Consider the following 26884-nt stretch of genomic DNA (forward strand, 5'->3'; position numbering starts at 1 on the left):
CTACTCCTTCAACTTGTACAAGTTAAAGAATAAGAGAGGCCACAAACTCTTTCTTGGTGGAAAAAGCTGCAAGGGAAGCAAAGCAGCTAAGTAGTGATAAAGAAAACACAACAAAGAATATAAAAATTTGTAGCTATGAAGGTAATCAAGAAATGATAGTACTAATCCCATTCTGAAGTTTAAGAAACAACTAGTAGCAGCAAATGAATTAGACAGTAATCTGTTGGGTCTTTTTAAGTTACACACAAATAAAAGGCTAATTGTTAATTCTTTAGAGGTTTAAATCTGACAGGGAACATCATCTATTTACCTTTGAATTTGTCTCATTTCTTAAAACTTAACAACTGATTCCCATATGAAAAAATATTTTTAAATTCTTAATCATTAAAGCAAGCTTCTTAGCTGCACTTTGATGGGGTTATTTTTAAAAAACTTCGCAGAATTAATTCCATCAATACCAAAGTTACTGCAGTCAAGTTCATTCATAAGCATTAAATTTGCTATCACCATCACATTACTGCAATGACAAAGAGATTGAGTCATTTCTTCAAGAAAAATTACACTGAAATAGCACTGACAGCTTTTAGTAAAACACTTAAGATTTATTTCAACAGAATATTCGAGATCCTATATTAATAAAAACATCCGCAAATAAGGTTGCATCTTGGTCTATAAATGATGTTCTCCACAATGGACTTGTGTTTTTAAAATATCACTTAGGGAACACTGGTTAAAGTTTATTTCTGACACATTTTTAAAAAACCTATTAGCAGCTTTGCCATAAAACCTGATTTAAGATAGCTGTGTTTTTCAGTAACATTTAGAACAATCTAGCACTTGGTTTGAATACTCATATCAGCATTCTGTACTAAAACATAGTTGTGCAACATTTTACAAACTAGCTGCAATTTTCAGTAGCTCTGTTCACCAACCACGTAACAGAATTGTAATGTTCTCCTAAACCATATGCATGTCTCATATATCTGAAATAAAAAAAAAGAAATGAGTAGTTTTGATGAATATTTATAAATATTTATTATGTATATAAAACCAAGAACTCTGAATGAATCACTCCACAGAGGTATCATTCAATAAACTACATAAGCATACTACTTAAAAGTTCAACACCATGTGAAAAGCAACAGCAGTCAGTATGATTTGTAACCCTGTTTATTGAGTTTAAGTAAAACACAAACACTTAGGGAAAAAAAGATTAAAATACTGAGTGCTCAGTAAGCTTAAATTTTTACCTAAGTCCAAGCCATTAATGACCACCTTAATAGGTTTAAGAAATAAACACTAAAGCCAGTCGCAAAATCTCCATGCTGTGCTTCAGAGATTTCTCAATCACATAAAATACTTTTACAATATAAAGAACAAAATCTCTAAGGAATAATCAAGCAATATGAATATATTTCAGCCTTTTCACTTGTTGAAACTTTTAGAATTATTAATGTCAATATGCAAACTAATCCTAAAATTTCTAACCTTTAGAAATGACTTTATTCTTAACATATGCAAGAATAAATCACTAGAGATTTAAACAAGTATCTAAGTCACATATTTTGACAATGCTTTCTACTACTTCTATAATTGCCTTTAACATAAAATAAGCATAATTAGTTCCACTGACAATAGTTTTTTTATTAATCAACAACACAATCTAAAATCTTTTTATAATCCTTTTTAATCCTTTTTGTCTTAATTATGAAAATATAACAGTAGACATTTCTAGGTACTTACACAAGTATTAATGGTTTTTTGGGATATTCTTCGCCAACTACAATAGGAGGAGAATCTGCCTGTATTATCTCTATTGGTGTTTGTAAAATATGAGACAGGGCTCTTAGCTATAGGAAAGAAAATGCATTATTAAAAAAAATAAAAAATATAAATTTATTGAAATCATAAACTACTAAGATACGCATGCATGAACAGGGCAATCAGAGCAGAGATGAGCTCTATTCTTCACTGTACACTGAGAGCCTGGCACACAGTAGGCACTTAATACATATTTGTTGAATTAACAAATAAATATTTATTAAATCCAATGCAGAAATTTCAAGCCCTGGCTAAACAACTTCTTAGAAATATCAATAGTTAATAAAGTGAGGGGATAGGTATTGCGTTCATTATACTAGTCTCTACTTTTGAATATAAATGAAAATTTCCATAATAAAATGTTTTTTAAAAACCACTGTTCAGGCATCAGACCAAATCAATTACAATTTTGGAGGGAGAGGGAGAAAGAGAGGGAGCAGGGCAGAACAGGAGGTTTTTCTTTTTTTAAAAAAAAAGCTTTTCAGATGATTCTAATGTACAACTAGTGTTGACAGCTACTACTCTAATTTTCAAGGCACAAAGAGAATGAGATATGCATATGAATTGCACTATGCTTTCGTGGAATTTCCATCTGATTAACATACAAGTTTAAGTACTTTCATACCCTACAACATAAAATTAGAGCTTAAAGCCAGATGAATAATAGTTATTAATGCATTCAATCCTCACATAACCTTATGGGATAGGTACTACTGTTATATTTATTTTAAAGATCTAGAATCTGAGGCAGAGAAAGGTTAAGACGGCTGCCTAAAGCCAAGCACAAGAAAATAAAACGACGTGCAACTAAACTGAGGAAGTTCATAAACAAATGAATCATTTAACAATCTTTAATCATAGTGCCCAGATCTATGTATCTACCCCATTGGAAGATCATTCTGTCTATAGCATGGTCCTTTTAGGAAGTTTTAAACGAAAGTGAGAATTACTTCAGGAATATGAAAAAGGCTCTATGCTTTGTGGTGGCAAATTTAATCCTATACTTTATCTCATAAAAATATACCTTTGAGGCACTTTTTTCTCATACCTAAAATAACATTTTTTTAAAAGCTAGCCTGGAATGGAGGGTGCAAAGGAAACTCTGGAAATCTTAACATTCCTTCTAAGTCTTCAGAAATCATATGAAGATATTCTCTTTAATAATTTAAATTGACTCCATTGTGAAAAGAGCAACTCTTATTTCATATGGATTCAAAGATGAACAATTTATGAGAAATGTCCTTCAAAGGATTTTTAAAAGTTTTTTTTCAACTTAAAAAGTCACTTAGGTCTCTAGTACTCATATTAACTTGTGATCCTTATAACAAAGTTCAAGCATCTTTACTCCAAATGTAGTCACAAAGCTACTATGAAAACTTCCTGAGTTTCAGAGACCCAGGAGAGGCACACAAAACGAATGGACACAGTTCCCTCCAGTGACTCAGAAGAGGTACAAATATAGCACTGCTCAGAAAAATTTTGAAAAAGCATTCATGTCATACCTTCAAACAACATAGTTCTTAAAATGAAATATTCAGAGCCACAAACTATTCAAGATGACTAATCACTACACAATATTAATATTGTTAGATTCATCCATCTGACACTTTAGCTTACAAACTTCTATGCATATACTCTCTGCCTTAGTGTCCACAAATGACCTACCCAGTACACACAGGGTTTTTATTATTCTCATTCTATAATTAGGAAACTCGAGCTCAGGAGGTTGCCTCCTTGCGGGAGGCAAGGTCACAAAACTGAGAAGTGAAAGGAAAAGCCAGGACCCAAACCCAAGACTTTCCCTCTTATCTCCTGAATTTCTAATAACTAAGCTGCCTCATCACCACTTGGACCTCCTAAGTGTTTTGTTTATTTTATTTTAATGAAACAAAGTTAACAAAGCACATCAAATAATTAGAGCTAAAAAAAATGCTGAATAATTCCCTACAAGTGACAAAACAGTTTTCTTATATGTGAATTTTAATGCACCAATACTGCTTTCAAGTCAGTCAGTCATTATCAACTAGGAATTCAAGACACAATTCTGAAAGATGTGTGTGGTAGATTTGATCTGTAATTGAACATAAAAATATTGTTTTCTATTTCTCATGTAATTGAATGTTACTTGTCCAATACTGACTTTCATCAGCTGAGCTACTAAGGTAAATATTAACTGTGCTTGAGTAAAATCTTAACCTTCATAAGTCCAAAAAAAATAACAAATATATTGCCAGTACCAGCATCACAAATGGAAACACACAGATCCAACACTATCCTCACCAGCCCACAGATCAAATCCTGGGCTATTTAAAATGAAATAGTGCTTCACTTCCTGAAGGTGCATACCTAAAGGCCTAAGAATGTTAACCCCCTACTTCAATGCTTTGTCAGTAAAAAACCAGCAAATATACAAAGAAAAGGAATCTTCAAAGAGAAATTGGAATCATCTGAAAACTACAAAATGAGATTTAGAAATAATTTAACAATCCACAATCACTATGAATAATTACAAACTTACCTCAAGCTGACCTCCCCATGAAACTGTGTTTATAATATCATCACAGTACTTTGCAAACTCTTCTGTAGAGAATAAACAAAATATAGCACTTAATAATTTTCATAACTCGTGTTGTAAGATTCTTTTTATTGCTCCCACATTTCTGATGAAACTGGTCAAGATATGAATTTTCTCCTTCTTTACCTGAACTGTCCAGAATTTAATCCAATTCCGAGATCCAAACTTAACTCACTCCAATTTTCTACCACCTTACCATCCAAGAGCAAAGCAATACATTTCTGCTTCCCTCCCTCAGGGAAAATAACAATGTGGCCTCTATAAAATCAGGTCCCCTATAAGACCATACGAAATGTGAAAAAAGTATCAGGGGAAAAGTACAAATGAGTTGAAACTCCTTTCCCAGAGACAGCATCAGATAAAGACTCGCCTTGTTATTTTGGAAGCATTCACCTTATTTGCATCAGTATCTTATATAAAATAACATATTTTAACTACAAAATGGTTGAGTACTTAAAAGATTTTAATGAAGCTAAATGTACTAGTAGCTATTAAAATTATGGAAAATAATTCTGCCTAAATTTTGAGATCTTTTTCCCCCTAAGGACTATCAAGTTTTTTATTCTCAGTCCCAGGAAGCACTTTACTTAACAATAACAACCACAACTGCAACGGGGCATAGTAAAGAAAAATAAATTACCTGGCGTATACATATCTCCTGTATTAGGGTTTGTTAAAAATGGTAGAAATTCTTCCACATGGCTTTGCATATATTCAGCAGTCTGACTTCTTAAGGCAGCCACAGTCAGAGGGCATTCCTGTTCTTTCAGTTGATCTTCAATGGCTCTATACATACAGTGGCCATCAGATGGAATCTGTTTAATTTCCAACTGTCTAGCTGCCAGTATTTCAGCAAGTTTTTCACTTTCTACATGTCTAGCTCCAGATAAGTTCTCAATTTCAGCTTCAGCTATCCTTTCTTTCCGCTTCTTTTCTAATGCGGCTTTTTTGTCCTAAGAGAATGTAGGAAAGTTAATTCATAATAATTAGGACTAATTTACATTTATTAAAGAGACAGAAATGTAAGATCCTCAAAACATTGTTGCCATTTTTCTCTCTTCTCCCACAAGCATTCTCCCTTGATGATCTCATCACTTGTAGAATTTTCTGTACTGTGAACTTGTTTAGAGGCAAACTATCTTTCTCATCTGTATGTACCCAGCACCTAGCTCTGTATCTAGACAAAAGTGCTCAAATTTTTCTTTGAAAAAATTTAAAAACTATCTGCCAAGTTTCTAAGTTTCACTTACTGAATTCAATGTACTGTATTAAGACTGATTTGTCCTAGGCCTTAAAGCACATTATTGTCATATTTAATTCCAGGCTAAAGAAAGCTTTTTAACTTACCACTCAACCAGTGAGGCATTAACATGCTAAAGACTTTAGAGGGATATAGGAAGTCTATTTACCCGGCTTTAAAAAACTGTACGTGTAAACACAAACTTACACATTTTATTAAAGCAACAGAGAAAAATATTCTTCATAAAAATTAAAATATTACAAATAGATAAAATTCTCCTTAAGGACCAGTGCCTGCTCTGGAGGTCTGCTGTATATCCTTCTGGATTTTTTTCCTATGCATTTTAATAAATATAGATGCACTTATAGAAAATGTATAAAAAGAAGTTTTTTAAAAAAATAGTATACATTACATTTTGCAACTTGCTTTCCTTATTCAAATGTAAGAAATCTTCTCATAAAACATATGCAAAGATGGGGTGGGGAGAGGTCTATAAGAGATTTGTGACATGAAGGATGGATAGGAGGTAGAGTGAAAAGGTTGGAGAAGAGAAAAAATCCTGACAGTTGGACTAGCAAGGATCAAAAGCCAGAAGCACTGTTTGACAGATGAATACAGTACCAGAGAAGTGTCAAGAGATGAGGTTGGGGGCAAAGAAGACAGGTACATAAATATGGTCCCCAACTTAATGATGGTATAATTTTTCGACTTTACAATAGCGTGAAAACATACACATCGTACATTCAATGGAAACCTGACTTCGAATTTTGTAGTTTGATCTTTTCTCAGACTAGCAATATGCAGTAAGATACAGCTCTCATGATGCTGGGTAGTGGCCGTGAGCCACAGCTCCCAGTCAGCCATGTGATCCCAAAGGTAAACAACTGATATTCTACAGTGTATTCACTGTGTTAGATGATTTTGCCCAACTGTAGGCGAATTTAAGTGTTCTGAGCACGTTTCAGGTAGGTTAGGCTAAGCTATGATGTTCAACAGGTTCAGTGAATTAACCGCATTTTCAACATAAATGTTATTTGCAACTTATGATGGGTTGGTTTATCAGAACTTAACCCCATCCTAAATTGAGGAGTATCTGTAGTTAATATACATTAAGTCTACACATACATAGTTTAAAAAAAAGACACTATAAGAACATACACAAATATTTATAGTACTTTGCTCTCAATGGTAGGATTACAAAATAAATTTTATTTGGCTGTGTGTGTACATTGTACTTTTCTGCATCTTTCTAATTTTCCACTGTATGTTTTACTTATATAAAAGGGGGGGAGGGTGGACCAGCCGAGTGGCTCAGTTGGTTAAGAGCTCGCTCAAGAGTGTGAGTTCTGAGCAACAGAGGTTCGATTCCTGGCTTGAGCTGAGCTGTTGCTCAGCTTAAAAAAAAAAAAAAAGGAAAAACTAAATAAATAAAAGGGGGGGAGGGAATGCTTTTTGAACTTAAGAGAATAAAAATAATTAAACTAAATTATACAATCTTTATATTGGTAGCAAATTACAGGGTAAACCTAGGAAAAGGTAAAGATTTTCATGTGTTTCTCTCTAACTCCTTGGGGCAGAAGAAGCGAATGGAAAGGCAAATTTCAATTTAATTTAATGCCACATACTGTCCGACATGCCTGTTAAGTGCCATGCTCAATGAACCTAAAGTGACCACTAAATTACCTGAACCAAAAACTATTATCTCCCTAATAAAACATAAGCCTATTTAAGTTTTATCTCCGAATCCAACTATTCCAGAAGTAACATGCACAAATTTCTCTCGCGGAATACCTACAACTGTGGATCACAGCAGCATAAAATCTTAAAACATAGGGTGATACTGTTACTTTATAAAAGACTAAAAAACATTTTGAAAGGGGAGAGGGAAAATAAGTATGTTAGATATCATCTAATCCAAAACCCCTTATCAGAAAGATTTCTAAAGGCAACACAGCTGGGTAGAGCACAGCATGGGCCAAAGACAACACCACAGAGCTGCTTGTATTCAGACACCTGAATCAGAATAAAAGTTGGAGCAGACAGGAGCTGGACTTGATGATGTCATGTACTAGTTACTGGAAGAGTGGCACTTTATATTACCTGCAAAGCCATTGCGAAGCCTCTAAAGTACTAATCTAATCACTTCGTTTTTTTCTCCTTATACTCTGCTTCAATATTACAAAGCAATTTCCTTTCCAGGGCACAGGTGGAATAGCCACTGGATTCTTTGCCTAGCAATGTATTGTAAACGAAAAAGGGGTTCTATGGAGCATAACCTCATAGAGTGATCTGATCATTAAGTTCCTTACTGGGCAGGTCTTGTGAGCAGTCAAGCCCCAAGCATAAAACAGCTTTAGGAAAAGACTTATCCATTGTTTCTGTGCATCTAGGTTAACACACCTTTGAAATACTCCCTTTGAGACCCCTCTTTTTAATGCAATGACCACCTTCAAGAGAGCAAATAATCCTACTATCCTGTAATCCTGATTCCCTGCCTTGCTTTCTCCCACCTTCATGTAAGTTTTCTTCATGTTCCTTCCCTCCTTAATTTCAAATGCGTGACAGAAACTGCAAAGTGTTATTCTCTGAAGCATTTGAGATCTTGTTCCCTGGCATATGTCCTCAATTTAGCTCAAATAAATTCTTATAAAAATCCTCTACAGATCTGAACATTTCTTACGTCAACAATATATTGGGTTGTCGGAAAAGTCATGATGATTTTTGCAACAAAAAAATACATCATGACTTTTCCGACAATCTAACAGTTTCCTAATGGCACTAGGGCACTTTGGTTTCCATAGCGCTAATACTACATAGAGACAGAATGGCACCAGTAAAGTCTAAAGAAAACGTATAAAAGATAAAAATAGTATGTAACTCATAAATATATTGTCAGTAAAACTAGAATCATGTTAATATAGTAATACAGCAAAAAAAATCTGAAGAGGGACCTTAACAACTGGGTACTTACTAGTCCTGGGTTTGTATCAAACTTTCAGCATGCCATTGAGATGAGATAACCTGGGCCTCAGTTTTCTCATTTGTAGAAAAAAGAAATTGAACTACATCTCAATTTCAGCTCTCAAATTTCATATTAATGGAACCCAGTTCTTTTATTTAAGTTCTTTGAATTAAATACTCCTTATGCTTTTCTAGATTAAAAATAAAGAGATTTGCTCTATAACATTCCAATAATAAATCTTCATAAAGTTTTATCATGTTTTTCTACCAGAGTCGTATCTCTCGCAAAGATAAACACCATTAGTTAACTGGTTTTTCAATCCTTGATGTTTTTGGCCAAAAAAAAAAAAAAAAAGATTTGGAATAAGTCTAATACCCAGTTACCTACCCTGTTTTCAGGTTCCATTTTCTTATGTATTATAAACTTTTATGTTGTCTGTTTCACAATCCTACTAATAAGAAAGCAAAAGAAACTCTGGGCATTACTTCTAAGGTATTTTCTCTGCCAAGTGCTAAAGAAGCTAACTATTGTACAAAAGATAACTTGTGTCAAGGGTATAGCTGAAAAAGCTATACATTTCAGCTATGCAGTATTTTAGGAGAAAAACTACAAAATATTTGAGAAAGGTAAGGAAGTTTCAATTTGCTTTTGTTTGTTTTGTTGCCTAAGGGTCTGGGTGGGGTGAGAAAGTTTTGATAAAGACCTGAAGGAGTTGTATCCTCATGTTTCCCAGAATTAAACAGGCTACTCTAAAATGAAACAATTACTAAGTAGAGGGAATCCCAATATTGTGTTATGCTAATGCCAACCAAAAATTCTGCCCTTCGTTTTTGATCTATAGAACCTAGATGACAATTATAAGGCTATCACAAAAAGCATACACAGCATAAGTAGAGAGCTGAACTAGATAATTTTCAAGATACTGTGAAATCTAAATTTCACAATTCTATGAAATTCAATCATATTTACTCAAGAATAAAATTATACCTAAATGTGAAAAATGTTTGATAATTTGAACTTAAATCAACTTCCGAATAAACAAAAAAGATGCTGGTTTTAGGTTGAACTTTTTTAAGAGGTATATTATGCAGTCGTTAATATGGTAAACAATACCATCACTTGCTGACCCAGTAGTTCTCCAGGCCTTGCTTGTATTAGAGCTTTGGAAACAGTATATTATTTAATATTCACAATAACTCTAAGAAGTAGGTATTATTTTCCCCCATTTATACATGTGAAAACAAGGCTTTAAAACATTAAGAATCTTAGCTAAAGTCACATTAAGTGGGATTAAAACCCCATCTGTCTGAGGCCAAAGTCCATGCTCTATTAAATGATATACTAAATTGTAAGATTCAAAGCTAGCTTAGAAATAAGCTTTTAAATCCTAGAAAACATCAAATGTTATTAAAACGATATTTGGAACTAAAAAGATTGGATTTAAACATCCTTTTTCTTTTTTTCAAAGTGAAAAAAAGCCTTACCTATTTAATACCATTCCCATAATTTTCATATCATAAACTCACTAATTCCAATAAGTTAGTTTCCTTATAGTTCTTTGACAATGCACATTTTCATTCCCATATTTTTGTCTATAATATTTCTCCTATTTCAAATATCCTATCTAAAAAACTGTATTTTCTTAAAATTCCAACTCAGTATTTAACACTTAGCCCAATTAACTTTTCCTTCTATAAACTAAAAGGGGCTATGTAGGCAAGCCTGACACTCAAAAACTGAAAATAACTACATACGGCATTTTCATCTTAAAAAGAAATTCCTAACTGAGCGAGTTATGGTGGGAACTCATGTCCTAAGGCCTATATGATAGATTAATCTCTACCTTGAGTAAGCCTCATCCACTGTTCTTGTGCATCTAGAATAATATACTCAAAATTGATCTCTAGACCTCTAAAGATAAACACCCCGGTATGGGGCGAGACCACCCCAACATTCCTCATTTTTATCTTTTACCCCATACCTCTGTAAACTATGTTAAATGTTAACTATCCTGCACCCACCACTGTAAAAGAAACATGTGTCTCTCCATTTTACGTTCTATCCAATCCTAGAGATTTTCTGCTTTACTTTCTCCCATCTCCTTAATCTGCCAATTGATTTCATATAACCTTTCTTACGTCTTCTCCTTTCATTATAATGTATAAACTGCAAAACTGTTATTCCCAGGAGCATTACCTCAACACTTTGATTTTTTTTTGCTTCCGACACTAGCCCCAAACCCTTGGCTCAAAATAAATTCTTTAAAACTTTCTTTAGGTTTGAAATTTCTTTCAACACTACTCCGATCATAAAAAAAAACAAAATACTTCTCTGAATTTTCATCATAATTAACCATTACATAGGTTATCTACATAAGTCTCTGAGAATTGCATACAGCTATATATCTTGCTCAACTTCTAGGTTCAAATTCTTGTTTCACCACTTACTACTATAGTTTTTAACCAAAGTTGTGCATCAGAATCACCTTGGCCCACTCTCTGAAGGTTCTGAATTATTAAGTCTGGGATAACACAGGGTGGCCCCTAAGTCACTTTCCCATTTAAAAGTTTAATAATTGTGCTTGTCATTAAATTTTTTTTAATTTTGTTTCAGATTTTAAAGTTTGTTCCTTGGAAATTTATTATGGAAAAATACACAATGGAGCAATGTGTAAAAATTGTCAAGTTTTATTTTGAAAATCAGCATTCCATTGTTTCAACTCAGAAAGCATGTATGTGTTATTTCCAATGGAGGTTATTTATGTGACATCATTTTCTCACAAATAGCTAAAAAAAAATCCCATTTTTGTACTTAACATTATTAAAAACAATAAATTAACAAATAAAACTTTTATTCAATTTTTAAAGGAGAAAGTGACTTATGGGCCACCCTGTATATTTGTAAAAAATATCCTTTGCATACCCATTTCCTAGCCCCATCCTTCTATGAGAGCGGAAAACTGAACATGCTATTTTATAGTGCCTTAGGCCTATTTTCTTCTCTGTAAAATGGGGATAAGATAGGTTCTCTTACATCGACCGCCTAAGAGTTGCACTGGAAGAAGCAACCTGTTCCTCTCAGCCATCCACCCGGCAGCCGCAAAGCAGCAACCATGCGTGAGCGCATCTCCATCCACATTGGCCAGGCTGGTGTCCAGATCGGCAATGCCTGCTGGGGGCTCTACTGCCTGGAACATGGCATCCAGCCCGATGGCCAGATGCCAAGTGACAAGACCACTGGAGGAGGAGATGGCTCCTTCAACACCTTCTTCAGTGAGACAGGCGCTGGCAAGCATGTGCCTAGGGCAGTGTTTATAGACCTGGGACCCACTGACGAAGTTCGCGCTGGCACCTACCGCCAGCTCTTCCACCCCGAGAAGCTCATCACAGGCAAGGAGATGCTGCTAATGACTATGCCCGGGGCACTACACCAAGGAGATTATTGAACTTGTCTTGGACCAAATTCAGAAACTGGCCAACCAGTGCACAGGTCTTCAGGGCGTTCTGGTTTTCCACAGCTTTGGCGGGGGAACTGGCTCTGGGTTCACCGCCCTGCTGATGAAACGTCTCTGTCGATTATGGCAAGAAATCCAAGCTGGTGTTCTCCATTTACGCAGCCCCCCAGGTTTCCACAGCTGTAGCTGAGCCCTATAATTCTATCCTCACCACCCACACCACCCTGGAGCACTCTGATTGTGCCCTCATGGTTAACAATGAGGCCATCTATGACATCTGTCGTAGAAACCTCAATATTGAGTGCCCAACCTATATTAACCTGAACAGGCTAATAGGTCAAATTGTGTCCTCCATCACTGCTATCCTCAGATTTCATGGAGCCCTGAATGTTGACCTGACCGAATTTCAGAACAACTTGGATGCCCTATCCATCCCTGCATCCACTTCCCTCTGGCCACATATGCCTCTATCATATCTGCTGAGAAAGCCTACCAGGAGCAGCTTTCTGTAACAGAGATCACCAATGCATGCTTTGAGCCAGCCAACCAGATGGTGAAATGTGACCCTCACCATGGTAAATACATGGCGTGCTGCCTATTATACCGTGGTTACATGGTTCCCAAAGATGCCAATGCCACCATTGCCACCATCAAGACCAAGCATAGCATCCAGTTTGTGGACTGGTGCTCCACTGGCTTCAAAGTTGGCATGAATTACCAGCCTCCCACTGTGGTACCTGGTGGAGACCTGGCCAAAGTACAGCAAGCTGTGTGCATGCTGAGCAACACCACAGCTATTGCTGAGGCCTGGGCGCACCTGGACCACAAGTTTGACCTGATGTATGCCAAGCGTGCCTTTGTTCACTGGTACATGGGTGAGGGCATGGAAGAAGTAGAGTTTTCTAAGGCCCGTGAGGACATGGCTGACCTTGAGAAAGATTATGAAGTGGTTGGTGTGGATTCTGTTGAAGGAGAGGGTGAGGAAGGAGGAGAGGAATACCAAAGTTAATATGCCACAAAGGTACTGCTTTTACAGGGAAGCTTATTCTGTTTTAAACATTAAAAAGCTGTGGTCTGATCAGTTAATTTGTACGTAGCAGTGTATACTCTCATATGCAATTACTGGCCTATGCTTTAAAACATGACACTTTGTTACAGACCCAACCTGTCCATTTCTCTGATGGGTTTGAATAAAGTATTCCCTGTCTTAAATAAAATTAAATAAAAAATGAAATGGGGATAAAAAATCCTACTTCATAGGATTATTGTCAGGACTAAATGAGATTTCATATAATATGTAAGCCGAGCCTAGTATCTGGCACATTGCAAGTGCTTCATAAATGTTAGTTCAGGTCCTTTGACAATGTTTGTTCAGGCCTATCAATTTTTTTTTCTACTCCGTCTCACATAACATCTAAGATAGTACTGAGCACACGGCACTAACTTAAATACTTGGTGACATGACTTTCATACCCGTCTCTTTTGTGCTTTTGATATCCGAGGCAGCTGATTCTCAAGAACCAAGTTTGAAATGTTAACAGCAACAGAATCTATCTGAAGAAAACAGAAAGCATTAACTAGTTAAGGAATATACTTCATTATTATTCAAAGTATTAGATTATTACATTATTATTGAAAATCACAAACATGTAATCCCACAATTCCAATTCGAGTAACAGCACTAGATAAATATTAGATAGTATGGTTTTGTCTCTTTTCTCTATTTGTAAGGGAGAATTTATCAGATTCCCAAGAAGTTTACTTATAGCTCTTCAAAGATAGTGCTCATCCCTGCAAACTTTCCTTCCTTCTTAGTATGCCTACTCCATTAATCTAAACATTTCTATTAAATGACAATTCATTCAGCACTTCACCCTTCCATTCTCTAAATGTGGCAGCAGAGTTCTTTCTCCAACACAATTAGCCAGAACCTGATGAGCACTGCTTCTGGACCGTAGTAACAAGTTGAGATTTTTCTATCCTTTCCCATCTACAAACTGATAAGTATAGGTAAAATTTAACTTAATGTGATATCATTAAGATATCACAACCAATCTTAATCATTAAATGAGGATTATATGTTTGCTGGAAAAAAAAAGATGCTAGGCTAGGCTTGTAGCTATCAGGATTAGAAACTAGTATTTTATTACTGCAAACATAAACTATTTTTTAGTATGACACATACATAAAACAGACTGAGACCTCTAATAATAGACTCAGTCAGCAGTCTTCAAGGCTATGGCTCAAATGATCAAAATATCAAAATCAGATTAAGATTTCAAAGAGTGCTTATAAACTTTAGTAAAATTAGCATTCCTGTATTTTTCAAAGGAATCTGTTAAAATTTACAAACTGCCATACTGCCAATAGGCAAGATAAGAGAAGTATCTGAGAAAAAAGAGAAAGCAATGACATAAGAATTCAGGGGATGTTCAGAAAAAAAAACAAATTTAAGCTAATGAAAAAGACAATAGTTCAAAGCAGAATGGGAGTTGTATTTTAGCAGTTAGACAATATATCTCATAAGAATCAAAGTTTCCCCTTGGAAACCTAGAAAAGAAATCTCAAAACTGAAAGGCCCGAGAGAGCAAACAAAACTATCTTACTAATAGAAAACATGGGAGACAATCAGGAATACCATGATTGTGAGAATGCAATTAAACACCTGAAGCATCAAGCCTTGTAACTTGGAAATAAAATATGTTAAGGCAACAGAAGGCCAGGATCTTGACGACTGGCTAATAAAGTCAAAGAAAATAACAACCATTGTAAATCAGTACAGAAAAGCTGCTTTCCCTGCCAACAGCTTACTAAAAATGAACCAAATAAAATAAAATAATTTGCATACACATAAGAACTTTTCTAGCTACCAAAATGAAATGAGGATTCTGAAATGAGGGTATGGATCCAAAACTCAAGCAATAAACTACCACATTATACAAAGTTATAAGAGAATTAAATATTCACATCCTGGAGTTAAGACAGCTCTGGCTTTGACACTTAATACATGCTATGAATTCAGGACAATGTTCTTAATGTCTCAGAGTCTGTTTCCCACTTGAAAAAATGGGATTACCTACATTTACTTTATAGGTAACACCTCATAGTGTGTTACTATGAGAATTATATGAAATAATGCATGTAATATGTTAAACATAGTGCTTGGCACACAATACATATTAACTACAATGATAAAATAAGTTAAAATTATGACACTATGCTCCAATTTACCCAAGAAACATCAGTAAATTTTCATTGATTACAATTTGTTCATAAAACACTTTTGTAACTTAAAAATGATTTTACATTCATTGTTCCATTTGATTCTCACAAAACCTTTCCTTAAACAGCAAAAGTATTTGTATCATATTATACATAGAGAAATTTATGCTCAGGAAGTTTAAATAATTTTACCCATGTTACAATTATATTAATGGCAGTTCTGGGACTAAAAGTCTGTTTTTTCAACTTTCATTTGGTGAAACTTCCTCTAGTCTACTTTTATCAATCTGTTCATCTTTGGGGCAAGTAAATAGTTAAAGTGTACCTTCTTTGCTGACCTCCCTTAAACAAACACAATACCATGTAAACCTGGTCACAAAAGGTGACACATGAGCACGATTGACTTCATTTTCCTCCAATTTTATGATTTCATATAGTAAACGGTTTAACAGAATTGGACAATTGCTTTCAAATACAATATTATAGGCAAAGAGAAACATTATTTCACATACTTTACTCTGCTCAGAAGTCAGCTTCAATTGCTCCAGTTCCTCTCTCTGTTTCTTTTCCATTTCTGCTTCCAACTTAGCAACATCATCAGTGAGTTGCTTCCTCCTCTTTTTGTCATTCTTGGGAACAGCATGCTTCATACCTTGAATTTTGGCTGAAAAGCCACCAAAAATTTTAACTCACAAACCCACGTGTTAAGAGGAAATGAGAAATAGGAACAATAAAGGGATGGGTAAGGGAACACGGTATATAAAGATTAAGAAAAAGAGTAATTACATTATCAGACAATTACAGAGAAGAGCCCAGATGAAGCTGAGACTCCCCTCCCCATCCCCCAAAAATCTCATAAACACAACCGTGAGTTTACTGTGGAAAGGAAAAAAAAAATGACTGAAGTCTTTAAATCTTTCAAGTATCCCTTCTGAGTCCTCAAAATTGAGGTAACGTATTTTTAAAAGTACTTATTATGGTTAAGTGTCGGTAACTGGGGCAGGACTAAGAAAGGGAGACCGGGGAGGTAAGGCGGAACAGTCTGGGTGCGCACGCTGGCTTGCAAGTGTTCTCAGGCACCAGCACTCGAGCAGCGGCGCAGGGTCGGGAGAACGCGGCGCACTTGAGAAGAGGAAGCCATTTAAGATTTAGGAGATTAAGGGACCGCCGGGGAAGGGGAGGCGAGAGGGAAGAGGCCACTTGCTACTTCAGGGAAGTCTAGGACGATGCTGATGAGAAGCCCCTCAAGATTCCCCAGAACAGGCCTGCTAAGCGCCCTCCCCTGGGTCCGGCGACTTTTAGGTTCCCGCTTGCCCCTCACCTTGCAACTCCTTTTTCTCTTTGCGATGCCTTCTCACCAGCTCCTCCTCCTCATCAAGCCCCTCCGCCAATACTGTCTCCATGACCACAAGGTTACCCAACACTCACGATAGAACAATCCTGCACTACCGGCTGGCAGACACCTCCCACCCCTCAACTCTGACCCGGGGTGCCATTGGCCAGACTGGGACCCAGCCCCGCCTTCAGGGTGGTACCGGATTTAGGCCTAATAATTGGAAGAAGTAGAAAGGAGAGCAATGCTGCGCGCCTGCGCACTCCCTTGACATCTCCCCTCCGAAAGGGGAGAGGCGGGGGAGGGGAGGAGCGGGAGGGCGGGGGAGTGTGGTTTGGCCAGCTGGGGTTTGCAGCCAGGTGATTGACTAACTGGCTAGATAGAGCCCCTAGAGCAATAAAGCTGCAGGCTGGGCTACCGGTTCTGATGTGAGGGGCGCAAAGATGACATAGTGATAACCATTTTGGAAGTTCTTGTTTTGCTCTGGTGTTCCTTTAATCCTTACTGTTGGTCCCATTGCTAAGAGGAGCTATTAAAAAGGTAAGAAAGAAAAATGAAACATTTAATAAAACCGTTGATATTATCATTGGGAATCTTTAGGCTGAATCAATCAAACAGTAGGTAATTAAGTTTTTTATTGTTTTAAAGGTATGAAAAAGAATATAAACAGGGCACTTTAAAATGCAGTTTGAGCTGCCATTCCAGGGGAACTGCCTTGCAGGTAGGTCTTACTGTTCAAATCTTGGGAATACTAAAACTGGTCAGAATAGGGCCGGCCGAGTGACGCGATGGTTAAGAACTGCCTTGGGACGCCACAGGGCCCCGGTTCGGATCCCACATATTAGGGCCAGTGACACTGCTCTCCACAGCTAAGATGCTAAACAACAGCTCAACCTGGAGCTGGGCTGCCATGAGTCGCTGGCGACGTTGTAGGCTGCAGCCCCTGTGGCAGTGGGTTGCCATGGGCTACCGTGTGTAGCCAGCAGCCACAGTGAGCGGCGACTGATCTGCCTCGCCCGGAAGAGCACAATGATGGTGCCAACTTGGGCCAGTGAAGCAAGGTCCTCCACAACTAGACTGAAGAACAAAACGACAGCATCTTGTCTGTTCCCCTTCCCCCAATTCCCCAGCACTGTTCCCAACCCCCCAGTTCCCCAATAAAAATCTTTAAAACAAACAAACAAAAAAAAACTGGTCAGAATAACCTTTGGACTAGGGCACTGTATCTCAAACATTTGTATACAAAGATAATAAGAAAGCAGATATGACTACCAGACTGAAAATTAAACATATTATTTATGTGGACAGAAAAGGGGCCACAAGTTAAACCTGACACGCTCAGGAGACTGAAAATAACCACATAGGATGGCTTGAATATAAAAATCCCTAACTAATATCCGATAAAGGAGTATGCATGGTCAGGTAAGTTAAGAGAGTTTATTATGAAGGAGAGAAAGTCTATTGGGCTGAGGGCATAGAGCATATAAAATATTCTATAAACAAGGTTGTTGTTGGATTGAGGTTTGCAAAACAAGTTGTTTACTAATAGGGATGCAAGCCAGGAATATGGCCGCACATGTGTGAGACTGATAAAGAGTAAAGTGAAAATAAACATGTTTATGTGTGAAACAGAGCATAACAAAATTGAGTGGTAAACATGTTCATCAAAACAATTTCTGGTTATCACCTAAGAAGTAAACAAGTCCAAGGAAAAGAGGATAATAAGCAGAGCTCGAGAGCAGTGCCATGAGTAGTCCGACTGGGCGCTCCAGCTAAGACCCTCTGTGAGGTGCAAGCCATGATACTCTGGGACTCTCCTAAGTTCTTCCTTGCAAGGCCAGCTTGTCTCAGACTTATCGGGGGCCCGGTCGTCTCTCCCGGACCAGGGACCTTCTCCACCTTGATTGACACTGGGACTTGGTTCGTTATTAAATTCTATTTTATTTTGTATAACCTGTGCTTACCAGAGCACTGGCCTCTGGAGGGATGTTAGTTCCCAAATAAAGCTGTGTTACTCTATCTGAACCTGTGTGGTGGGACTTTGTTCCCCACTCATTTCATGAGTACCACGCAGGGACATAGGGCCCTGCAGAGGGGTTAATGTCCCCTTGACTTTCAGGAAGAGACTGAAATGTGGTGACTGTCCTTCCAGGTGCTTGCAACACTGAGCAAATATGGCTAGCTGCGTCTAAAGGAGACTACAGCCCTGAGGGAGGAGGTGAGGTTATATAGGGGCAGTGCTGACAGGTTAGCATTGTTTGAACAGAAAATGCTAACTGCCTATAAGCCAGTAGCTATTTTATGGCATTTTCTGTTTACCGCAAGTTTGGCTCTGTCTGCAGGTGCAGGCCAACAGACATTTTGTTGTTTTCTTGCAGACATGGCTCTGTCTGTAAGTCAAGGTCTCAGACCTAACATTCAGAGACCTAACATTCTAGCCTTGTTTGTTATTAAATAGGAGAGGAGGGTCCGTTGCGTCTCTCTTCTGTAGCTGCTTCAGGCTGAATGGGGACAGCGAGAGGAGGGAGACATTGTGGAAGGGGCTGGTAATGTTGTTGTAGGAAAAGCATTTCATAGAAGATCCATTTGTGAACCCCTGGAGTTGGCTCTGCAGGAATAGGGTGAAAAGGTGGAGGAGGCAGGGACCCAAGGCTAAGACCAAAAAGATAATGATTAGAGGCCCTACGAGGCGGAGAAGCTAAGGGCCCCCGCTACCCATAAACCAGGAGCTTCATTGGTTCTTTTGGCGGTCTCTGTTTTTCTGGACCTGGGCAAGTGGTGTAAGGAGACCCCTACTCCTGCTGTTCCAGTCGCTACCCCACAGAGATGCCCAGTGATACTAGGAATAGAATGAGGAAAACAGCCCTTTTTCAGCACATGAGAGTGTATATGGGGACAGGTAGAGATTAATTATTTGGGGTGATCTAAATATCTGGAAAAAATAAAACTAGGGTGCAGATGCCTGTCCAGTTGGTGGGGAGGCAGGCATTTGTGGAGGTTCCGCAGAGGAAGAAGAGGCCAGAGGGATCAAGGCAGGTGAAGATGTCGAGGGAGAAGAAAGGGGTTAAGGTTCCCACATATTTCTCAGGGGTGCTGTCCTTGTCCCAAATACTAAATGTGCCCGATACTGTGGACCCCGTGAGAAACTTTATGGGAATGTCAGATGTAGGGTTTTGATGTCGAAAGAGATGGAATTTGAATGTATCGAGGTAAAAGTTAGCTGGGTCAGATGGAATAGGTAGCTTAAGACTGTTGGATCCCTTTTTTCCGGTATGGAAGAACCAGGGGGGAGTCTTATTGGGCTCTGAGACCTCCCCTGACAGTATAGGGTGTTAATGTTAGTTGTTCCGGCGGTGCTGAGGCTGGGATGGGAGGAGAAGCGGAGGGGTTGTTGGAAAAAGGAACCTGCGGAGGAGGTGGAATGAGTAAGAGAGGGTGAGATAGTGATGGTGGTATTAAAGATATTGGGGTCTAAGGTGCCCATGGGGTTGCCAGTGGCCTGTGAGCGGAAGATGCCGAAGGGTGGCTGTGGTGTGGATGTGAGCAGAGGTACTTAAGGGGTCTACGATGGGCCTGAATTTGTCATGGGCCTTATCATGGCCTTGTCATGGGCATCAGTGAAGGTTTTTAGGTATTGTGTTACTTTTAGCTGGTATTGGCTTGGAAGATGTTGTAGCAAGTGGTGGATTTAGAGTGGAAGGCAGTCCGTGTTGGATTGTAGAAGAGGAAGACAGAGGTATTATTAGTCCATATTTGAGCTGTTGTGGGAACGGCACTGAAGAGTAGAGGGCTGGCCAAGTGGCACGTTGGTTAGGAGTTGGCTTGGGATGCCAGCTCTGAGCAGCAGGGCCCCGGTTCAGGTCCCACATGAGGGCCAGTGACGCTGCGCCCTCTACAACTAAGATAGTGAACAACAGCTCAACCTGGAGCTGGGCTGCCGTGAGTCACCAGGGATGGCGTAAGCTGCAGCCCCTGCTGCAGTGGGCTGCCGTGAGCTACCATGAGTGGCTGGAAGCCAGGTGAGTAGCCGGCAGCTGATGTGAGCTGCCAAGAGCTGCTGTGAGCGGCTGTCCAGTGGCCAGCAACCGATTTGCCTCACCCAGGAAGAGTACGATGATAATACCAACATGGGCCAGTAAAGCAATGTCCTCCACAACTATACTGAAGAACAAAAGGACAGCAACTTGTCTATTCCCCTTCCCCAATTCCCCAATACTGTTCCCCTCCCCCAATTCCCCAATAAAATCTTTAAAAAATAAATAAATAAAAGTATAGTATATACTATGGCCTAGCATATATTTACATGTAAAAACCATATAAGCAACTAAAATAAGAGTTCAATAAACTGAAATGTAAGGGCTGGCCAAATGACTCAGTTGGTTAAGAGCTTGCTGAAGAGTACGAGCTCTGTGCAACAGGGTCGCTGGTTTGATTCCAGGCCTGAGCTGAGCTGCTGCTGAGCTGCCAACAGGTGGCAGGATGGCTCAGCTAAAAAACAAACAAAAAACTGAAATGTAATTTTCATTTTCAATATAAGTCACTTATGCATTCCATTCTGTATTTTATAAAGTTATTCTCTTTTATTTATATATAGATAAATCCATTTATATGATATATAAATCTACAATAAATCTATCCACAAATTATAAATATAATTGAAGATATACATTATCCATGTAGTCATACAGGTAAATATTGATAATATGTATATTTTTAATTTAAATAAATGTTAATCATAACTCACCAATAATGTGTAACCACAGAAAAACAATAAGTTACAATAAATCCTTCCACAGTAGGAGAAATCTCTCATGGGAGTTCCATTGCCTTTCTTCTTCCAAAGGGGATGACTGCCATTTTGCCTGCATTTTCTCAGCATCAATGCACATTTTGTGCAGAGTTAATTTATGATTATGACTCTGAGTTACCTGGCATTTACTCTTTGATTTATGTTGTATTCTGAACTCTTTCCCAACTTTTTAAAGTATTTGTAATGTTGCTTTCCGGTGTAAACTAGAAAGAAAACAAATATAAACTGCTTATCATATATTAGCATCCTGCTGTAGATTAGCAAACTTATAAATACATTTCAAAATTTTTAGGAGTATCTTCTCTGTCCTAATAAAAATTTCCAATGTGTCAAAAAACATTATACCAATAGGCCCAAATATGTTTAGTTCCTCTGTAATAGAAAACCTGTGTTCAGTAATTAATGTTTCATTAGGTTATTGTAACTGGAAATGATCTAGATTTTTAATAATTTTCATTTTATTTAACTTAGGAACATTCTAAGATTTTAAGTTATGAAAAAGATTTTGGAAAATTATTTTTAAGTGCTTACACACAATTATTGCTAAAAACTGACCCCAAAACTCTTATTTTATATTTAATTCATTTGTTGTTAACAATTATATTTAGATTACTCAGGAAAATTTCATGACATATTAGACAAAGGTAGCCATCATTTTAAGTTATTTTTCTCTTGACAAATTTTGCAATAGAGATAACATGAATTTACTTGACTAATAAACCCAGATAGAATAAAAGTATACTTAATTCTAATAACTCTAAACACATGCTTTATTAATTAAACCAACAAACTTAAATTAGCTTTAATACTTGGTACTTTTCAATAGCCTGAAAAACATTTGGGTTAGTTTCTGTTATATTGCGCTTAATTTATATAAGTACTTACTTCCTTTAAGCCAATTAAAAAGAGCTCTTTACAAACCAATTTGAATAAACTTCCCATTTTAATTGCTTAGTATATTTAATTTCTAATTTAGAGTACAAAAAGACTAATTTTGCCAAATCAAAAGTGCCCATTTGGGGAAATGGCAATGACATCATCTTTAGTGAGGTTAACCCATTTAGATAAAAATTTACATGATTCAGCCCCATATTCCTTATGTATAGCACCAGCCAGTATTCCTGAAGGGGTAGGGGTAGGAAAAGCTTTGGAATTCTGACTTCCCATAATTTAAGAGAATTGCTCTTGATCAACCAAGATCAGGCAATTGTTTTGTGTCTGAAATGTGTTGTTTGTAAGTGCCACTCCCCCAAGTGTCACCAATGGGTCAGTGGCTACTGTTTTATGTGCCTCAGAGAGAACTTGAACACCACATGGTGTTAGGATGCTTGAAGTGTCACGGTGATCAATTCCTTATGTGCACCTCCTGGATGAGCCAGAAATGTCCCTTCTAACCCAGGAATGGGGTATGTTCTTCTTTTCAGAGCCCTGTGAGAAAGCTACACATCATGGACAATGTCCAACACTTCCACAAAGGTTTCCAGTTGCTTAGAAACACCCATGAGATAGCTAGAAGAAGCAGTTGTCTATTATCTTTGGAGTGAAAATAACCCTTATATAGTGTCGGTTTCTTTTTTCCCTGTAAGGCCACTGCACATCCTGGACGATGAGTCCAGGCACTTGCAAGGCTCCAAGTTTCCTGGGAACATTTGAAGGTCAAGGGGAGTAAGTGCATCTTATCTTCAGAGTGGAAAACCCACCCTCATCTATACTGGGGTGCCAAAAAAATGTATACACATGACTTGCACTCATCTTTTGTTATCAGTATATATTGAGAATTACAATTTTAATACAGTTTTTTACTTTATTAAAATGCATATACATTTTGTTGGCACCTTCTGCATTTTGAGGACTAATAGCATTGGTCACTGAGAGCAACAGGAATCCAAATTGCAATTACATTAAATAACCACAAGATTTTGAACTCCGCTATTTCAGACCAAAAAAATCCAAACAACCCCGAAAATAGTCAAGACAAGTACTTGTAAATAACAGAATAGTAATAAAATTGACTTGAAGTTCTCTCCTCAGTAATTCAACAGTCAGATAAGGGAATCCCCTCCAGAGCACTAATGCCATATGTCCAGGGCAGCCACTTATGGAGAATTGGATTCCCCTCCACATGGTTCCCAAAACATGAGGGATTCCCCTCCCTGACACAAATGCCACACATTCATGATGGCTACTTATAAATACTTTAAAATGATTTCTCTCCCTGGACCAGTACAGCCATGTGCTTCAACTACGAGGTGTGGGTGCATGATCCAAGGCTTTGGAGAAGCCAAAGAGGAGTCACCCACCTCAATTCAACGAGTCACCAAGGGACTCCTGTAGGTGCCACATTCAATCCCAAGGGAACCTTGGCCCTTTTCTGCTCCTTTAAATATCAGATGTCACAGCTCTGACACCTGAAATGTTAAACAAAAAACTGCAAGGTCAAAAGTTTTTTTAAAACAAGGGTTTATTGAGGAACATGGTAGTCAGAAAAGGACCAGGCCCTGGAGCATACGGTTTAAACCACCTGCAACAGGACTAGATGGAGAAGACAAACATGTCTGACATCCTGGGATACATGGGTGTATAAAGCATATAAAATATACTATAAACAAGGTTGTTTTTGGATTTAGGTTTGCAAAATAAGTTGTTTACTAGTAGGGACACAAGCCAGGCTGCATATGTGTGAGACTGATAAGAGTGAAGTGAAAAATATGTTTTGTGTGAAACTGAGTATAACAAAATTGAGTAGTAAACATGTTCACCAAAACAACTTCCGGTTATCACCTAAGAGGTGAACAGCTGGCAAACAACTTTTGGTTATCACCTAAGAAGTAAACAAGTCCAAGGAAAAGAGGATAAAGGCAAAACTCCAGAGCAATGCCATGAGCAGTCTGACTGGGCACTCCGGCTAAGACCCTCTGCGAGGTGCAAGCCACTATACTCCAGGACTCTCTGAAGTTCTTCCTCGCAAGACCAGCTTGCCCTAGACCCGTCGTGGGCCCAGTCGTCTTTGGCCCGGTCGTCTTTCCCAGACCAGGGACCTTCTCCATCTCGATGGACTCTGGGACTTGGTTCGTTATTAAATTCTATTCTATTCTGTATAACCCTCTGTGCTTACCAGAGCATTGGCCTCTGGAGGGACCTTGATTCCCAAATAAAGCTGTGTTACTCACTCTATCTGAACTTGTATGGCGGGACTTTGTTCCCCACTCACGTCATGAGTACCACACAGGATGTAGGGCCCTGCGGAGGGGTTAATGTCCCCTTGACTTTCAGGAAGAGACTGAAATGTGGTGACTGCCCCTTTTAGTCGCTCGTAACAATGGGGCTCTTTTATACAATGAATTTGGAGAAGAATGTAAGCTGTTTTGAAAGAATTTACATTGGCTATAGATAAAGGAGGTAAAAAACGGTGAAGCAGGGACAGTTCTGGAATAGGTGCATAGTCCATAATTATTGCTGTTTCTGGATTAATTGTGAGCAACAGTCCAAAATGTTAATGTTTAAGCAAGACACGATGGCATCTGGTGGTCAGCTATTCCTTAAAGATAAAAGCTAAAATAGCTGCCTGGAAGTTGATTAAAAGTTTCAGCATACATTCTGGAATGTAAGCAGTCTTTTGTAAGTTTCAGCCTCTGGTTCTGTTAACTGATTAAACTCTGCCATGTCTTCATCCTTTCCTCTGGTTTGCTGTAATTTAATTTAGGACATCTTAGAATTTTTTCTTGTAATGTGATAAATAACTTGACATGCATATGTAATAAGTGTTCAATATTTTTATGTGAGTGGTAGTTTTACTGATGTATACATATACATATGTTTAAAATTGTACATTTAAAATTTATGCATCTTATGTACTTAAAATTAATAAAGTAATCTTTCGATTAAAGAGAATACAATGATAAAACTGTGTTGGACTATGACTTCAACACTTATGGTCTTTATTGACTTATATTAAATTTATTGGGGTGAGATTGGTTAATAAGATAAAAGTTTTAAGTGTACAATTCTATATAATACGTTATGTGTGTATTTCACTGTGTGCAATATATACCCAAAATCTAGTCTAGTCTAGTTTCCTTCCATCACCATATATTTGACCCCCTTTATCTTCTTCATCCTCCCTGACCCCACTTCCCCTCTGTGTCTGAGTTTGTTTGTCTGTTTTTGTTCATTTGTTTCTTTCTGTTTTATACCCCACATACGAGTGAAATAATTTTGTTCATGTCCTTTTCCTTCTGACTTATTTCACTTAGAATAATATTCTCAAGATTTACACACATTGTCACAAATGGTAGTATTTCATTCTCTCTTATGGTTGAGTAGTATTCCATTGCATGTATGCAATACATCTTCTTTATTCAGTCATCCACTGTGGGACACTTGGTGTTGTTTCCATGTCTTGGTCACCATAAATAATGCTGCAATGAACATAGGGGTACATATATTTTTATGAATAAATGTTTTTAAATTTCTCAGGTAGATTTTCAGAAGTGGGATTGCTGGGTCTTTTTAATTTTTTGAGGAACTTCCATACTGTTTTGCATAGTGGCTGTACAAATAAACATTCCCACCAGCAGTGTATAAGGGTCCATTTTCTCCACAGCATCTCCAACACTTATTTCTTATGATATTGATAATAGCCATTCTAACATGTATGAAGTGGCATCTCACTGTGGCTTTTATTTGAATTTCCCTTATAGCTAGTGAAATTGAGCATCTTTTCATATATCGTTTGGCCATTTGTATGTCTTGAGAAAAGTGTTCAGGTCATCTTCCCATATATTAATTGGATTGTTTGTTTTTTGTTGTTGAGTTGTATGAGATCTTTATGTATTTTAGTTATTAGTCCTTTAACAGAGTTATTATTTACAAATATCTTCTCCCATTCAGTTGATTGCCTTTTTGTTGTGTTGATGGTTTCTTTTGCTGTGCGGAAGTTTTTTAGTTTGGTGTAGCCACGTTTGTTTAGTGTTGCTTTTACTTTCCTTGCTTTTGGTGTCAAATTCATAAAATCCTCTCTAAGACCAATGTCCACAAGTTCAGTACCTATGTTTTCTTCTATGTATTTTATTGTTTCAGGTTTATGTTTAAGTCTTTAATCCATTTTAAGTTATATTTTGTGTATGGTGTCAAATAGCAGTTTAGTTTCATTCTTTTGCCTTTAATTTCCAATTTTTGCCGACACCATTTATTGAAGAAGCTTTCCTTTATTTTATGCTTTGGGTTCTCTTGTTGAAAATTAGTAGCCTATCTATATGTGCGTTTATTTCTGGGCTCTCAATTCTGTACCATTGGTATGTATGTCTATTTTTCTGTCCATGCCATACTGTTTTTATTTTTGCAGCTTTGTAATATAATTTGAAGGTCAGGAACTATGATACCTCTGGCTTTGTTCTTCCTTCTCAGAATTGCTTTGGCTTTTTGGGCTCTTTTGTAGTTCCATACAAATTTGATGTTTTTTTCTTCT

General features: G+C 37.6%; 2 protein-coding genes and 1 pseudogene across 3 annotated transcripts in view; 2 read left to right on the top strand and 1 right to left on the bottom strand.

Annotated features, from left to right (window-relative positions):
- Positions 1–237: 237 nt before the first annotated feature.
- On the bottom strand, positions 238–16752 carry OTUD6B (OTU deubiquitinase 6B). Of its 2 annotated transcripts, XM_019628912.1 has the most exons (7): positions 16596–16751; positions 15787–15938; positions 13526–13606; positions 5037–5349; positions 4340–4401; positions 1744–1850; positions 238–983 (listed from the first exon to the last, which is right to left on the bottom strand). In XM_019628912.1, the coding sequence occupies exons 1-7, from the start codon at positions 16675–16677 to the stop codon at positions 899–901; spliced, it is 882 nt and encodes a 293-aa protein (XP_019484457.1). In that variant the 5' UTR covers positions 16678–16751; the 3' UTR covers positions 238–898. The 2 variants fall into 2 exon arrangements, with proteins under 2 accessions (XP_019484457.1, XP_019484458.1); XM_019628913.1 differs by lacking the exon at positions 13526–13606 and having other exon boundaries at positions 16596–16752.
- LOC109374364 (tubulin alpha-1A chain-like) lies at positions 11458–13519 on the top strand (annotated as a pseudogene).
- Positions 16753–17131: 379 nt separating the features above from the next.
- Positions 17132–26884, top strand: part of SPIDR (scaffold protein involved in DNA repair) — a 351985-nt gene continuing 342232 nt past the window's right edge. Inside the window, exons 1-2 of the mRNA XM_019628914.1 lie at positions 17132–17147; positions 17256–17328. The gene's annotated coding sequence lies outside the window, so the exon portion shown is untranslated. The remainder of the gene's footprint in view (positions 17148–17255; positions 17329–26884) is intronic.

The sequence above is a fragment of the Hipposideros armiger genome, unplaced genomic scaffold, assembly GCF_001890085.2.
Source record: "Hipposideros armiger isolate ML-2016 unplaced genomic scaffold, ASM189008v1 scaffold_816, whole genome shotgun sequence".
Lineage (NCBI taxonomy): Eukaryota > Metazoa > Chordata > Mammalia > Chiroptera > Hipposideridae > Hipposideros > Hipposideros armiger.